Source organism: Vulpes vulpes, chromosome 2, assembly GCF_048418805.1.
Source record: "Vulpes vulpes isolate BD-2025 chromosome 2, VulVul3, whole genome shotgun sequence".
Taxonomy (NCBI): Eukaryota; Metazoa; Chordata; class Mammalia; order Carnivora; family Canidae; genus Vulpes; species Vulpes vulpes.
Window position 1 is genome coordinate 116743965 of NC_132781.1, and position 17247 is coordinate 116761211.

General features: G+C 44.7%; 1 protein-coding gene across 2 annotated transcripts in view; it reads left to right on the top strand.

Moving 5' to 3' along the window:
- PITRM1 (pitrilysin metallopeptidase 1) overlaps positions 1-17247 on the top strand; it is a 42918-nt gene that overhangs the window by 22112 nt on the left and 3559 nt on the right. For both annotated transcript variants that reach the window (XM_072749642.1, XM_072749643.1), the window contains exons 14-22: positions 7287-7425; positions 11466-11582; positions 12689-12821; positions 13913-14033; positions 14129-14205; positions 14413-14578; positions 14811-14911; positions 16377-16497; positions 17112-17183. In XM_072749642.1, the coding sequence (XP_072605743.1) occupies positions 7287-7425; positions 11466-11582; positions 12689-12821; positions 13913-14033; positions 14129-14205; positions 14413-14578; positions 14811-14911; positions 16377-16497; positions 17112-17183 (1047 nt within the window). The remainder of the gene's footprint in view (positions 1-7286; positions 7426-11465; positions 11583-12688; positions 12822-13912; positions 14034-14128; positions 14206-14412; positions 14579-14810; positions 14912-16376; positions 16498-17111; positions 17184-17247) is intronic.

The window sequence follows — 17247 nt, forward strand, 5'->3', positions numbered from 1 at the left end:
TTTCGTTCACCCCCCAACCCCCACCCATGGGAGTCATCAGTTCTATTTATGGGTTTGTTTCTGCTTTTTAATTGGATTATTTGGGGGGAAGGGGTTGGTGTTTAGTTGTATGAATTCTTTATATATTTTGGATATTAACCCTTCCCAGAAATATTATTTATTTGCCAGTATCCTCCTCCGTTCTGTCGGTTGCCTTTTCATTTTGTTGACTGTTTCCTTGGCTGGGCAGAAGCTTTCTATTTTGGTGCAGTCCCAATAGCTTATTTTTTGCTTTTGTTTCTATTACCTAAGGAGACATACCCATAAATATGTTGCTAAGGCTTTGCCCAAGAGATTACTTACTGCCTGTATTTTCTTCTGGAAGTTTTATAGTTTTAGATCTCACTTGAGGTCTTTAGTCCATTTGAATTTATTATTTTTGTAAGTGTAACATATGGTCCAGTTTCATTCCTTTGCATGTAGCTGTCCAGTATTGTAATGTTTTAATTATTGTGGCTTTGTAATATAGCTTGAAGTCTTGAGTTGTGATGCCTCTCCTTTTGTTTTTCAAGATTGGCTATTTGGAGTCTTCTTGGGGTTCCATACAAATTTTAGTATTCATTCTAATTCTCTGAAAAATGCTTTAATGCTTTTGGTATTTTGATAGGGATTTAAGTTTGTAGATTGCTTTGAGTGTTACAGACTTTTCAACAATATTTGTTCTTGTAATCCATGACCATGGAATGTCTTTCCATTTCTTGCATTGTCTTGAATTTCTTTTATCAGTGTTTATAGTTTTCAAAATATAGATCTTTCAAGTCTTAAGTTTATTCCTAGATATTTTACTGTTTTTTTTTTTGTAAATGGGATGGTTCAGTTTCTATTGCTTCATTATAAACGAATAGGAATGCAGCAGATTTCTGAACATTGATTTTTATATCCTGCAACTTTGCTGAATTTGTTTATCAGTTCTAGTTGTTTTTTGGTGTCTTTAATGTTCCCTGTACGTGGTATCATGTCATCTGCAAAGAGTGAGAATTTTACTTCTTCCATACCAATTTGGATGCCATTTATTTATTTATTTATTTATTTATTTATTTATTTATTTATTTATCTATCTATCTATCTATCTATCTATCTATCTAATTGACATGGCTAAGACTTCCAGTGCTTTGTTAAATAAAAGTAGCAGGTGCGGACATCTTGGTCTTGCCTCTCACCTTAGGGGCAGAGCTTGCAGTTTTTCACTAGTGAGTATGATGTTGGCTGTAAGTTCTTTTTTTTTTTTTTTTTTTAAGATTTTATTTATCCATTCATGAGAGACACAGGCAGAGGGAAAAGTAGGTTCCCTGCAGGGAGCCCGATGCAGGACTCTATCCTAGGACCCTGGGATCACAATCTGAGTCAAAGGCAGACGCCCAACCATTGAGCCACCCAGGCGTCCCAGGCTAAGTTTTTCATATAAGTACTTTATTATGTTGAGTTATATTCCTTCTATATCTACTTTGCAGAGGATTTTATTATGAATGGATGCTGTGTTTTGTCAAGTGCTTTTTTTTACATCAATTGAAATGATAATGTGGTTTTTATCCTTTTTTTTTTTATGTGACATCATGTTGATTGTTTTACAAATATCGAAACACCCTCGCAACCTGGGGATAAATTCCACTTGATTGTGTTGTATGATGTTTTTAATGTGTTGTTGAATTTGGTTTGCTAATAATTTGTTGAGAATTTGTGCATCTTCATTCATCAGAGATATTGGCCTGTAGTTCTTTTTATGTGGTGTCTTTATCTGATTTGGGTATCAGGGTGATCCTGGCTTTATGGAATAAATTTGGAAGTTTTTGTTCCTCATCTGTGTTTTGAAATAGTTTGAGAAGAACAGGAATTAACTGTTTTCTAAATCTTTGGTAGAATTGCCTGTGAAGCCATCTGGTCCGGGACTTTGGCTTATTGGGAGATTTTTGATTACTGATTCCATTTCGTTGCTAGTAATTAGTCTGTTAAACTTTCTGTTTCTTCCTGCTTTAGTTTTGGGAGGTTATATGCCTCTCAGAATATTAATGTATATTAATATACCTTAAGTTTTGGAATTGTTGGCATGTAGGTGTTAATAGTATTCTGTTACAGTTTGTATTTTTGTGGTGTTAGTTGTTAGTTCTCTTTCATTAGTGATTTTTGTTTATTTGGGTCTTTTTTTTTTTCTTTGTTAATATGAGCCTGGCTAGTGGTTTATCAATGTTGTTGATCTTTTCAAAGAACTAGTTCCTGGTTTCATTGATCTTTTTTAGTTTCTATCTCATTTATTTCTGGTCTAATCTTTATTATTTCCTCCCTTCTGCTGATTTTGGGTTCTGTTGTTTTTCTGACTCCTATAGGTATAAGGTTGAGTTGTTTGAGGTTTTCTTGTTTGAGGGAGGCCTGTATTGCTAGAAACTGCCCTCTTAGAACTGCTTTTGCTGCATTCCAAAGATTTTGTACTATTGTGTTTTCATTTTCATTTGTTTCCATGCATTTTTTATCTTTCCTGGTCAACTGATTTATTGTGTAGTTGCATGTTACTTCATCTCTGTGTGTTTGTGCTCTTTCCAGATTTTTTCTTGTGATTGATTTCTAGTTTCATAGTGTTGTCATCAGAAAAGATGCATGTCAAATGCTTTTTCTACATCTATTAAATTGATCATACAGTTTTTGTCCTTTCTGTTATTGATGCGATGTATCACACTGATTGCTTCGCAAATATCGAGCCTCCCGTGCATTCCTGGAGTAAATCCCACTTGATTGTGGTATAGGAATTTTTTTTTTTTTTTTTTTTGAGCTTGTTAAGACTTGTTTTGTGGCCTAATATCTGATCTATCCTGGAGAATGTTCCTTGCGCACTTGAAAAGAATGTATGTACTTCTGTTTTAGGATGAAGTGTTCTGAGTATGTTCAACCCATCTGGTCTAGTGAGTCATTCAAAGCCACTGTTTCCTTGTTGATTTCCTGTTTTGATGATGTTTTCATTGATGTATGTGGAATGTTAAACATCCCCTACTATTATTGTATTACTGTCTATTTATATTTGTTATTAACTGTATTATGTATTTGAGTGCTCCCATATTGGCGCAAAAATATTTACAACTATTATATCTTCTTGTTGGATTATCCCCTTCATTATGATGTAGTGCCCTTCTTTGTCTCTTATTACAGGCTTTGTTTTAAAATCTGTTTTATCAAAAAAAAAAAAAAATCTGTTTTATCCAATGGAAGTGCTGCTTACCCGGGGTTTGTTTTCACTTCCATTTACATAATAAATGTTTTTCTATCCCTTCACTTTCAATCTGCAGGTGTCTTTAAGTCTGAAAGAAGTTTCTTGTAGGCAGCATATAAGTGGGTCTTGTTTCTTTATCCATTCTATCACCCCATGTCTTTTGATTGGAGTCCATTTATTCAAAGTAATTATTGATAGATATGTACTTATTGCTAGTTTGTTTGTTTTGTGGTTGTTTCTTTAGATGGTCTCTGTCTTCTCATGCTGTCATAGTTTACTTTTCTTTAGTGGATTCCTTTCTTTTTATTTTTTCAAATCTATTACTAGTTTTGGATTTGTGGTTACCATTGTTTGTATATAACATCTCCATCTAGGAGTCTATATTAAGTTTACCAGCTACTTACTGTAGCATTCTTTACCTCTCTCTCCCTCACATTTTAAGTATGCAGTGTCATATTTTACATCCTTTTATTTTATGAATCCCTGGACCGATTTTTGCAGAAATACTTATTTTTACTGCTTTTGTGTTTTTAATCTCACTTATGGTCTTTCTTTTCCACTCAGGGTCCTCTTTAATATTTCTTATAGGATGAGTTTAGTGGTCATGAATGAACTCTTACAGTTTTTGTTTGCCTGAGAAACTCGTGATGTCTTCTATTCTGAATGATAGCCATGCTGGATAATGTATTCCTGGCTGCACATTTTCCCCTTTCAGCACTTTGAATATGTCATGCTACTCCCCTTGGGCTTGGTCCTGCTAAAAAATTCACTCGTAGCCTTAGTGTTTGTTCCCTATGTAATGTCTTCTTTTCTCTTCCTGCTTTTGAGATTTTTTTTTTTCTTATCAGTACTACCATTTTAATTACTGTTTGTCTTGGTGTGGACCTCCTTAGGTTGAATATTTGGGGCCACCTCTGTGGCTCCTGGATCTATCATCTGCTTCTTTCCCCAGGTTAAGGGAGTTTTCAGTTATGAGTTTTTCAAATAAATATTCTGTCTCCTTTTCTGTCTCTCATTTTGTAACACGAATGTTATTCTGCTTGATGGGAGTTCTCAAATTTGCATAGTTTTTCTTTTCTTCTCATGTGTTCATCTTGATTCCTTTTCATTATTTTGTCTTCCAGGTCACTAATTTGTTCCTGTACTACTTCTAGCCTATTCATTCCATCAGTTGTATTTTTTTTAATTTATTGTGTTCTTCATCTCTGGTTCTTTTCATCTCTCTGTTAAGGGTCTCACTGAGGTCCTCTACTCTTTTTCAAGTCCAGTGAGTACTTTTGTGATCATTACTTTAAATTCTCAACCAGGCATACTACTTAAACCTTATTACTTAGTCTCTCACTGTGGTTTGGTCTTTTCCTTTCATTTGGGACTTATTCATCCATCTCATTTTGTCAACTCTGTGTCTGTGTCCATGTGTTAGGGAAGTCAGCTATCTCTCTTGCTCTTAACGGTAGTGGCCTTAGGAAGAAGAGATCTTGAAGTGCCCTGCAGTGTACTGTCTCCTGTTCCCCAGGGCCTGGAACTTCAGGGAGTGTCTCCTATGGGTGCTGCGTATGCCTTGCTGTTGTGTCCTGGCTTCTTTTTCCTTCAGTTTTCTCTCCAGGCTCTCTTTGTTTGTTGTGGACAGTATTTGTTTCCCAGCAGGAGTGGGGCACATTTTAACAAAGTATCCAGTGGTCTGCTTGTGAAGTGATCTTGCCCCCACTGCCGTCAGAACTGAGTTTCCCTCAAAACGCATGGGTCAGAGATGTGGTATTGGCAGGGTTTGTAGCAGTCTTCACGGGGAGGGGCCCACAGTGCCACTGACTGAGTGCTACTGGTAGTGACAGATCCGCTGAAGCATAGAGGAGGTGTGGCTTGGTGCCAGTTAAGTGAGGAGTGTCAGTGTAGTTCTGGATCCCACAGATGACCATTGTTTAATGCTGGGGGTAGGAGAGGAAAGTGATGCCTACCAGCTCCCTTGTTCCTGCGGGGCTCTCCCCTTGATCCCTGTCTCTGGGCCACACTCTTGAGATGAGCAAATCACTCTCCTTCCTGCCTGCCCCTGACGTTTCTGAAACTGCTGGTTCCATGCTAGATCTGCAAGGCTGTTTGGTGTGCTGTCTCTTTAAGGGTGGAATTCTGCTTCCTAACACCCTCTGATGCCGATGTTTTAGATTCCAGATTCTGTGTCCCATTGGGTGTAAGAACTCATGACATTCGGCCTCTCTCATTTCCAAAAGCATATGTTACAGGGATTCATTCTCCCTATTGGTGAGCTCCCCAGTGTGAGAGTCTGTTTTTCACCATTCTCTGCATCACCTGCCTCCTCCCTGCTGTGGACAACCATGGTTTGTTTCTCTCCCAAACTGCATCTTTGCCCTTCTGACCTTCTCTTACGTGGCCTCTTCTCTACCTAGAGAAGTTTCACTTCTTCCTTACTGATTTAGATGTCTTTTTATTTCTTGTCTGATGGCTACAGCTACAATTTCCAGAACTGTGTTGAATAAAAGTGGTGAGAATGGACTCCCTGTCTCATTCTTGATTTTAGAGCAAAAGCGCTCAGAGTTTCACATTCAGTATGATGTCAGCTATTGGTTTGCCAGATGTGGCCCTTATTCTGTTCAGGTATATTCCCTTTAATCCCATTTTGTTGAGAGTTTTTATCACAAACGATGTTAAACTTTATCAAATGCTTTTCTGTACCTATTGGCAAATGATCGTTTTTATTTATTTTTATTTTTTTAAAGATTTGATTTATTCATGAGAGACAGAGAGAGGCAGAGACATAGGTAGAGGAAGAAGCAGGCTTCTTGCAGGGAGCCCATTGCAAGACTCTATCCCAGGACCCCAGGATCACAACCAGAGCCGAAGGCAGATGCCCAGCCACTGAGCCACCCAGAGCCCCAGCAAATGATCGCTTTAATGTTATTGTTGAACGTGGTTTGCTGATAATGTGTTGAGGATTTTTGCATCTTGGTTTATCAGAAATACCAGCCTGTCATTTTCTTTTTTTGTAGTGTCTTCAGTTTTGGTACCAGGGTAATGCCGACCTCATAGAATATATTTGGAAGCTTTCCTTCCTTTCTGTTTTATTAGAATAGTTTGAGGAACTTAGGTATTAACTCTTTAAATGTTTGGCAGAATTCACCTAAGAAGCCATCAGTACCTTGACTTTTGTTTGTTTGAGAATACAAGAACAATCACCTAAATGTGTGGATATTTGGGTTGTTGGGCTGTTTTCTTGATGAATTCTTTTAGGATTTGCTCATTTATTTGCATTTGCTTCGGGGCATTTGTACTTGGTGTGTATGCCTTGGTAGATTGTCATGAATGTAGTAGCACCTCCAAGGCTTTACCACAGAGATTAGACTGGTTCTGTATGAATGGCAGCTCTGTTGTGCTGTGTGCCATTTTGGCTTAGGTTTGGCACTTGACCTGCCATCTGTCTGTTCCTCAAAGTTACTTGGCATTAAGTTTATGCTGTAGTCTGGTTCTCTTTCCTCCCTGTAATATTGCGAATAGATGAGCTCTGTGTATGTGTTGAAGAAAGAAGCACATTAAACCACCTAATACTTTTACATTAAATGGATGTCTAGTTCATCCTCTTGATTTACAAAATGCTGAATAAAGAATTTAGTTCTAACTTTTTGAGAGGTTAAAACTAAAGAAGATTCAATAAAGATTACATTATTTTATTCTGTTATTTTCAATTTAGAGTGAAAGATTTATAATTTAAAATGTGAACAAGTGAGGTGTAAAGAAAATGTTGAATGTTGATACTTTTGGGGTTTAGACATAGTACCCATAAGAGTAAGCATCCCAATAGTGAGAACCCCAGCATGTGTGACTGACATAGTTACTTTGTGATGAGCGTGGTGGCTGGAGTGTCCCATACCTCGTGAGATTTCTTCAGGACGGCCTTTGAGGGACGGATGCTCTGTTGTCCTCACTATTCAAAACAGGTGGGCATATCCTGCCCCAGCATGTGGCGCTGGAAACTGGTCAGCATGTTGGGCTCCAGTGAGATCTTGTTTCAGTTTGGCCTTTGTTGCTGTGTCTGTTGCAGAATAATCCGCACAAGCTGACTTTGTCAATGACACCTGATGACAAGTATCCGGAGAAACAAGCACAGATGGAGACAGAAAAACTAAAGCAGAAGGTCAACTCTCTTTCCCCGAAAGACAAGCAGCAGATCTATGAGAAAGGTAGATGTTTTCATCCAAACTCCTAGCCTTCAGCCAAACCCAGTGAACTTTGTAAAGGGAATGTATAGTTGGATGCAAGTATCATTTCCACTAACAGACATTTATTGGGCACTGACAAAGGTCAGTGCTGGGTGTGATGGCTTCAGTGCCAGGGTTTGCCTTTATTCTCAGGAGATTCATCCTCTAGTTCAGCAGGAAAGGCAGAAGTTGTAGGAAGGAGGCCTTACATTTTACAGATTTTATAAGTACTTGGTACTTGCCAGGGGCTGTAATATACCACTAAAATCTGTTATGTTGCAATCTGTAGTTATAGTTAATCACCAAGTGAGCACTGCAGACTGTATGATTTTGAGCTCGGAAGAAGTGAATCTCACTAGGGGTGGTGGAAGGGGAGGAAGGCGGGAGGTGGGCGTGAATGGGTGACGGGCACTGAGGGGGCACTTGACGGGATGAGCACTGGATGTTATTCTGCATGTTGGCAAATTGAACACCAATAAAAAATTTATTATTTAAAAAAAGTAACAGAAAAAATAAAAAGAAGAAGTGAATCTCGGTGAGGGATAAAGGCCTTGTCATGAGGTCCTGCCCGTGTCTGTGTGGTGCAGGTGTGGGTGAAGACAGAGTCAGCTACATGATTTCTTACTGTCTAAACACACACTTAACTGTTAGGCCCAGTGGTCTGCTCCAGAGTATTTGCCCAAAAGAAATGAAAGTGTATGTCCACACAAACTTCAGGGGAGCCGTATTTCCATCAACATGGTATATCTGTACTGGGAAATATGGCTCAGCCACACAAAGAGGAGCAAAATCCTGGTACACTCAACAGTGAGGAATCTCTAGAGCATTGTGCTGGGGAGTTAGCAGGCACAAAAGTACCTACTCAGTCCATTTACATGAAATTGTAGAAGTGGTAAAACCATCCTAACAGAAGCAAGTGAGGGCAGGGGGTCACTTGCAGGGAGCCAGGAGGGAACTTTCTGGGGAATAGAAATGTTCTGTCTTCACGTGATGATTACATTACTTTATGCATTTGTCAGAATTCATTGAATTATCTTTACAACTGTGGATTTTGTCATATGTAAATTCTATATTAACAGAGTCTACCAAAATAGGTATACAGAACGTACAGACACCGCCTACCTCTCCAGAGTGGTAGTTGGCTGGGATTATGTGAGGGATGGTATTGTTGGCTTTAGATAGGAAGTGAGTAATGCTAGATTTCATGATTTAATCTCATCAAGGCAGAGCTAATTTCAGCATGTAACCTCCCCCTCTGTCTCAGAGTTCTTGTTTTGACATACAGCTATTCATACATTTAATAGCTAATTGTGAGTAATATAACAATCACTTTTGTTGCATGTGTGCCAGTTGACAAATGCCAACTTGCTTTTTTAAATTGAGATATTGATTGCTTCTTGGCCTTTTGTTAAGATCAACTGTAGTACTGTTCTGATACATTTAACACATGATGATGCATTTCTATTCGGGCACAATCTATTAGGTGGATTTAAGTAAGTAAGTAGAGATGTAAGTGGTACGTTACGAGTTTCAAGAGTGTAGCACCATGAATGGCTATTTGTGCAGATTGCTCAGTGATCACAATGCACCTCGTTGACATCTGTCACCACACAGTTGGAATTTATTTTTCTTGTGTTGGGAACTCATGAGATCTACTCTTAGCAACTTTCAAATATGCAACACGGCACTATTACCCAGAGTCACCAATGCTGTGCATTGCATCCCATGACTTATATCCGTAAGTTTGTACCTTTTGACCCCCTTCATCCATTCCTCCCACCCCAGCCCCCAACCTCTGGCACCCACCAATCTGTTGTCCATGTCTGTGAGCTTGGTGTTTGGTTTTTCGGGTGCCATTTGTGAGTGGGCTCATAGAGTATTTGTTTTTCTCTGACTTCTTTTACTTAGTGTAATGACCTCTGTATTGCCATAAATGACAAGATTTCATTGCTTTTCTATAGCTGGATAATAATCCATTGCGTATATACCACATCTGTATCCATCGGTGGACACTTAGGGTTGTACTCATGTTTTGGCTTTTGTGAATAACACTGGAATGAACATGGGGGTACAGATACCTTTTCAAGTTAGAGTTTTTGTTTTCTTTGGGTAAATGCCCAGAAGCAGAATTGCTGGATAATGTAGTGGTTCTGTGTTTGATTGAACAGCTTCCATACTGTTCTCCACAGTGGCTACAGTTTGCATTCCCACCAACAGTGCACAAGGGCTCCCCCTTTCTCTGCATCCTTGCCAACACTTATTTCTTGTCTTTTTGACTTTAACCATTCTGATGGGTGTGAGGTGAGACCTCATCATGGTTTTGATTTGCATTTCCCTATGTTGATTGTTATGGAGCGCTTCATATTCTTGTTGGCCATCTGTATGTCTTCTGTAGGAAAGTGTTCAAGTCCTCTGCCCATTTGTAACGTTTTAGTGTTGAACTGTGTAAGTTCTGTTACATCTTTGGGTGTTAGCCCTTTACAGATGAGGCTGGCCGTATTTTCTTCCATTCCATAGATCACCTATCATTTTGTTGATGGTTCCCTTTGCTGTGCAGAAACTTTAGTTTGATGAAGTCCCACCCATTTTCCATTTTTGATGAAAGCCCTTTGTAGCACAGGACATAATTCCAGGTCTAAGCAACAGAACGTACATTCTCTGAGTTGTCAGATTGTTGGCATGGCCACAGAGTTATGCTCTTGTCCACACCCAACATGTGAGTGGATGGAGGCTCATTTTACAAAAGCATGTTACTTCACAGATCACCACAGAGTTCCATTAAGTAGGAGATAGTGCTAGTGCATGTAAGGGGGTATTGCAGGTCAGTAAGTCTTAAATGAGGACTTTAGTGTGAGCAATCTGTGAATCAAAGTTTAATCTGTAGCTGACCACCAATGAACATAGTGAGGATGGGAAGTTAATTAACTTTAAACCGTCCTCCAGTTTGGGGCATCTCTGTATAATGGGTCACATGCTGTTGTGAAGGGCTGTAGCCTCTGCCATGGGGAGCATGTTGCTGGCCGAGGAGAAGCCACCGGTAGAGATTGCTGTGTGCCTGCAGGTGCTTTGGGAAAGGAGCAGCAGGTGTCAGGGTGTGGCTGCCGACAGGATGAGGGGTGGGCCCTCCAGCTACTCCCCAGACTAGGTGAGGGGAGAGGCAGGAAGCAGGCTTTCAGGTCCAGCACACAGGCCCAGGGGTGCAAGGGGCAGGAGGGGCAGGGTCAGCCTAGTTGGTCGACGGAACAGCCTGGTGAGGGCGGGCCTGGGAATTCTGTGGGAATTTGCAGGAAGCCTGCGCCTTAGTGCCTCCCTCAGCGAGTGCTGTGTGCCAGCCCCAAGAGGCCAGGTCCCTGTGTCCGGCCACCCTGAAGGCCCCTGGAGGTGATAGGTGCTGGGGACCGCAGGGGGCCAGACATAGAGGCAGCTCAGCCCAGCTCTTCACACTGTCGTGGGAAATGAAGCTGCCACGTTTGTTTGACAGAACTTCACTGGAGTCTTTGCTCGTGTACCATCCAGCGCTGTTGTCAGCGCATGCGCTGAGCCTTGGTTCTCTCCCTGATGGGCTGGGCCGTTGTGTCTCCAGGAAGGACGGGTCTCCCCCTCTCCCCAGATCCGTGAGGGCTCAGGCCCAGAAGGAGGTGTGCTTGAATTCGTAATTTGTGAAATTTATGTGATTACAAGCATGGTGCTGAAATTAGTGTAGATGAAATAAGAATAGACAAGTTCAAAAGTTGGAGCTTCACACCAGTGAGAAATGGGTTAAACTCTGGCCCACCACCACCCTCCTCCCCGTGAAGTGGTTCCCTTAAGTGATTGAGAGGAGAAAGGGCAGTCTCCTGAGCATGTTACTGGGCCTCGGAAAGGGCTTGCTGGGAAACATGGTAACTGTAAAACCACAGGGCTGGTGGTGCAGCCAGGCTGACTGTCAGGATGAAAGGCTGCAGCAGGGACAGACAGACAGACGGACAGTGTCAGACCTCCCAGTGGCCATCCTGAGTGTTCATCACCTCGCTTTGTTCTAGGCTTAGAACTACAGGATCAGCAGAGTAGACCTCAGGACACCTCGTGTCTGCCAGCACTGAAGGTGTCGGACATCGAGCCCACCATGTCGTTCACGGAGTTGGAGGTAGCCCTGGCAGGTCAGTCCCTGGGCACGGTGTCTGCAGGAGGTGCCACATGTGAATGATTCCCATGAGACATCCAACCACCCTCTTGATAGGCTTGCTCTTCACGGTTCGTGTAGGTGGGATTTCCCGCGCCGTGACAGTGGACTTCCCTACTCAGGGATGTTCCTCGCAGTGGGCTCATGGGGCGCTGCTTTCACAGTCCCACGAGGCTCCTGATCACCCGGTGGCTGTACTGAGCGCAGCCCGAGGGCCGCCGGCACCCTCCGTGCCCCTGGTCCAGCCTCACCCCGTCAGGAGAGGCGGCAAGCCACGCAGGGAGCCCGAGCACACAGCAGGACCATGGTGTGGTCTCCTGCCAGCTCCTTCCGGCCCACCCTGCATCGCTGCTCATGGGGAGGCGTGCGAGACATGCTGCGGGGCAGCAGCACACTGTTGGGTGCCGGTGTCCGTCTTGGGCATGCTGTGCCCGAGGAGTCCTGACACCCTGCTGCACTCCCACCAGGGCCATCCCACTGGTTCACAGGGCTCCTCCGTTCACCACGCTGATGCATGAGTGTGCATGCACGAATGAGATCTTTGTTTCTGGGTGAGGCCTCTGCAAAGTGGGGTTACTAACGTGTTTGAGTTTCCCCTAGCTATGGTTTATCAGTGAGGTTCATTAAGTGTTCATTAAAAGAATTAGTGAAGGTAGACCACGGGTTGTCCATAAATGCCCTGCACCCACCGCTGCTGTAAAAAATTAAGCCCACAGCACCTGCCCCCGAGGGCCTTGGGACTCCGGAGGCCATGGGGGCCGCCACGGTGGGTCCTCAGACCCCGGGTTTGGGGGTGGCATTTGGGAGGGGTGAGAGAGTGGGAGCTGTCAGCCCACTGTGACAGCATGGAGGGCTGCAGGTGGGCACAGGCAGGGTCCGGCCTGCCCGAGCACCAGGGCAGCTCCAGAGCCTGAAGAGCGTTCCTTGCCCAGCCCTCCCAGAGGCGTGAGTTGTTTAGTGGTCACCAGGAATGGGCAGTAGTCTTTGCTGATGGAAATTTTAAATACCCTTGAAAAGCACCAGCATTTTAAAAATACTAAACAATGATCATGCGATTCAAAAGTCTGCCTTTTGCCTCTGCAGCTGGCGAGACCCCCGTGCAGTACTGTGCCCAGCCCACCAACGGTGTGGTGTACTTCAGAGCGTTTGCCAGCCTGCACACCCTCCCCAATGAGCTCCGGCCCTACGTGCCACTCTTCTGCAGCGTCCTCACCAAGTAATGGGACACACATATTGGTGCAGTCAGCACGTCTTATGTATTTTGTTACTGAATTTTTCTGTATAGGTATTTATTTTGTTTTGGTGCATCAGCAGTCACTTTTCAGCATATGTCAATTTTGAAAACCCATAGTGTTATTAAAGTGTGAGTAAAATGTGATATATTTGTTGAGAGGTCGTTCTACAAAAGCTGTATTTTCTTACTAAAATGTAAGGACTTAAAGTGTTTATAAGCCCAGAGTACATGGTGATACTTAGACATATCTATGTCAACTATTTAGTTCCTTTTAAAATGGTGAGAATAATGATTGTTGCATCATCAGCATATGTAAGTCAACAAGTGTGCCACGTAGGCACGGGGTCGAGGCATGTGCCCTCCTCTGTGGAGCCAACTAGCTGCTGCTACTCTAGGAAGCCATTGTCTGCATCCGTGTGGGAACACGGGGGACCCAGGTGCCAGGACAGCACGGCAGGGGGACTCTAGCGAGTGGACCAGCCTCCCCGAGCCCCCCATGTGTACAGCCTTCTCCGAGAGGGAGCCCGAGGATGTGGGTTCTGTGTGAATACCCCTCCAGCCATTTCCACGTTCTCCTCCCCCAGGCCTCCTGCTGCTCGTCCTTTGGCGGCACGGCCGTTCCAGGGGGACCTCATGAATGGCGCTGTGGCCTGAGTTATTACCCAGGGAATAGGATGTTGCTCCAAAAAGCATCATCCACCTGAGAGGACTTCTGCTATTCCTGAAACTCAGGAAGGCTTGCTCTCCGGATGTCCTTTCTGACCTGAGCATTTGGGCAGGGGAAGTCTGTGCCAGGATGTCATAGAGAAAGGAAAACGTAGCGACCACCAGAAGCCCCAGAAAGCTTGGTGCTGCCACAGTGGAGCTTAGTGTCCCGTTAGCGCTGGGCAGCTGCTGTGTCCGCCTGGAACGGGGCGGACGGTGGGACGCACAGCTGTGCTCTAGTGTTGCTCGGGTGTGAGGGCGGGGCTGCAGAGGGTGCGGCCCAGCCAACCCGTAGGCGGCTCGCGGCTGATGGGGACGCGGCCAAGACCGTGCTGGCAGCTGGGGGAACCGTGCTTTGCTGTCGACAGGCTGGGCTGTGGCCTTCTGGACTACAGGGAGCAAGCGCAGCAGATCGAGCTGAAAACGGGGGGGATGACCGTGTCGCCCCATGTGCTGCCTGACAACGCGCATCTGGACATGTACGAGCAGGTAGCGTGGTGCTTCTGTATCCCAGGGCGCTCCATGGGAGTTCTCCAGCACCTTTTTTCCCCTCTTAAATAACTTTTCTTTCTTTCATGATTCAGGGTATGCTTTTCTCATCTTTCTGCCTCGATAGGAACCTTCCGGACATGATGCACCTATGGAGTGAAATATTCAACAGGTAACCGTTAGTAAAGACCTAATTCTGGGGCTCAAGGGTTGTCAAAGCAGTTTCTACTCATTTCTCTGTGGTAGTTGGTTTCTGAGGTTAATTTTAGTTGTAATTCCTGAGGGTACTTAAATCATTTGGAAACTATAATTTTCCATGATATTGAAAGGGGTTATGGGCGGGTGTTGAGGAACTTAACGCATTTTTCTTTTTACAAAGCCCGTGCTTTGAAGAAGAAGAACACTTCAGAGTGTTGGTTAAGATGTGCGCTCAAGAGCTGTCCAACGGGATCCCGGATTCAGGGCACCTGTACGCGTCCGTCAGGGCGAGCAGGACCCTGACACCCACAGGGGACCTACAGGAGACCTTCAGCGGGATGGAGCAGGTGAGGAGCCAGGTCTTCCAGAGTTGGTGACAAACTGTTTACACCCCCAGAAAACCAAATTTCATAGGAAAGGTTCTTTTAATTCCCCCTCGTCGGCCCTCCCGTCCCCAAGCTGAGCCGGGCAGGTGCATCCCATCCCGGCACAGTCACATTCCCAACCGGGAGGGAGGAGCGCCTGTGGTGGCCGCCCCGCCCGGGGGTCCATCTCTAGGTGTCGGTTTCTCCGGCTCAGGTGAAGTTGATGAAGAGGATCGCGGAGATGACAGACCTCGGGCCGGTGCTGAGGAAGCTGCCGCACATCCAGAAACACATGTTACACCGGGACAACATGAGGTAGCGCCTCCCCCCGCCGTTCCCTGAGTGCGGTGTTCAGATTCTTCTTACTTGAAGATGTAGTTACATACACTCACCTTCAATCAGAGAGAGAGTCTGGGGCTTGGGGTCAGTCATGGAATTTGTTCTGGATTTCAGATGTTCCCCATCATCAAGAAACCTTTTTTTTATGGGAAAAAAATATTTTAAGTTTAGTAAATGTGGCAGGTGGGAAGGCAAGCTATTGCAATCCTAGAACTGCAAAGTAGGTATTACCTTGCTAGTGTTCTATAAGCATGAGACGGGAAAGGTTAGCATGCTTTAGAGCAGAGTAAAGATGCAGAGTTTCTCGTGAGAGCAGTTACCTGATGACACGAGTCACACACAGTCACCCTCAGGCCGGTGAGCACGAATGACATGGTAACGGGGTTGACAGTGTACTTTGAGTGTCTCACTAGCAGGGGCACAGATGTGGATTAGCTTGTAGTTCCTCGTAGAGGGTCTCCCAGGGCTTCCTGGCATGGCACCTGGCTGCCACTTCTGGGCCATGGCCCCCTTGCACCCATGGGCACTCAGACCTTCTGTCTCCTCTGTAAGACACGACTTGGCAGATTTGTGCAAGAAGTGGTTGATGGCTCCCACGTGTAGTCAGCAGTAATATGATGGCACCTGCTATTAATTACAATAAATTCAAAAAAAGAAAAAAACAAAACAAAACAAAATAATAATTACAATAAATTCAGGAGCTACGGCCTGAAGGGAGAGACAGATGCCGTCGGTAGTCTGTACCGTCCAGTAACTTGTACGTGAGAACAGTATTTGTGATTTTGTGGAATTTCCAATAGTACATTTCTGGGAGCCTGAAACGTCTTTGGCAACTGCCACTTCCCCATTTTAAGGACCAGTTCACATTTCAGGGTGTTGATTTCTCTCCTAGATGGTAATGTAGGTTTTCTGCCTGCAGACAGAGTGTGAGTCCGAAGGCACTGTGGGCAGACCTGCCTGGGTCCTGGGCTGTCCACGGAGCCGAGCGTCGACGGTGTGCTTGTGGCGTCCGCGTGGCCGTCCCCCGGCTCTGGCCCTGACCTCATGGGAAAGCACTGTGGAGACGGCTCTGTTACGTCTGCATTGGGCTACTCTTTCCTTCTAATATTTTTGAACGCTATTTTTTTTTTTTTTTAAGATTTTATCTATTCCTGAGACACAGAGAGACAGAGACACAGGCTCTGTGAGAGGGAGAAGCAGGCTCCATGCAGGGAGCCCGATTTGGGACTCGATCCCTGGACCCCAGGGTCACGCCCTGAGCCAAAGGCAGATGCTCCACCGCTGAGTCACCTGGGGGCCCCTTGAACATTATTTGATACAAAATGGATGTAGTAGTCACTTCCTTGTGTTACTTCTACGAAATACTGAGTGAAACAGTGTTTTATGTTTTATAGTAATGGTTTCTGACATATTTGTGATTTTTTTTTTTTTTTTTGCACAGGTGCTCCATGAATGCTACACCTCAACAGATGTCTCTGGCAGAAAAAGCAGTAGAAAAGTTCATTAGAAGCCTCAGTTGGAGTAAAAAAGAACAGGAGCCTGTGTGCCCATATGTGGTCGAGGTGAGACCTGCTCCCTGGCCACAGGGCCGTCGGCCCCTTTCATTCCCACAAGGGTCCCATGTAGGGGGTATGATGTCTGTGGTGTCCCCACGGCATGGCAGGGTGAGGTAAGAAGTGAACTCAAACTGGGTAGGCTGGCCTTCGGCCCCGTGTGCCCTTGTCACTCGAGCCTTGGAGCAAACACTTCCTGCTGGGGAAGAACAGTGGGTTTGAGACCCGCACCATTGGTGTGAACGGCCCAGGACTGACTCGGTGTCCCGTTCCCTGCCGAGCAGGTTTAGTCTGGCTCAGCAGAACTGTCAAGGAGCTTCTCCTGGGGGAGGTGGACAGTGCAGGGGTGTTACAGAGCATTCCTGCTCCCGTGACTGTGGCAGGGCCACCAGGCCTGTCTTTCCAGTGCTGGAGCCCCCAGGAAGGGGGCATGCTCCTGCCTCTCCCTGACCATCTGGAAATCCGTACAGAAATGTCATGTGCTTAAAGCGGGGTTACTGAAAACACGTAAGCACATGTGCCCCGACACTTGTCACTGGCTATGAGTTTTCAAGACTGTATCTTATCCGTTTAAGGGGAGTTGGGGATTTTTCTCATCTCTCTTGGAAACATTTTACTTTCAGAAACCTGCACCCGGTGGATCCAGTGTAAGCTCCCACGTGAGCGGCCCCCGAGTCCTAAGGAAGCTGATCACAGTAAGTTAACACGGTCCCCGTCACCTTGGAGAGAGCAGGTCCGGGCTTGTCTGCCCTGCCATCA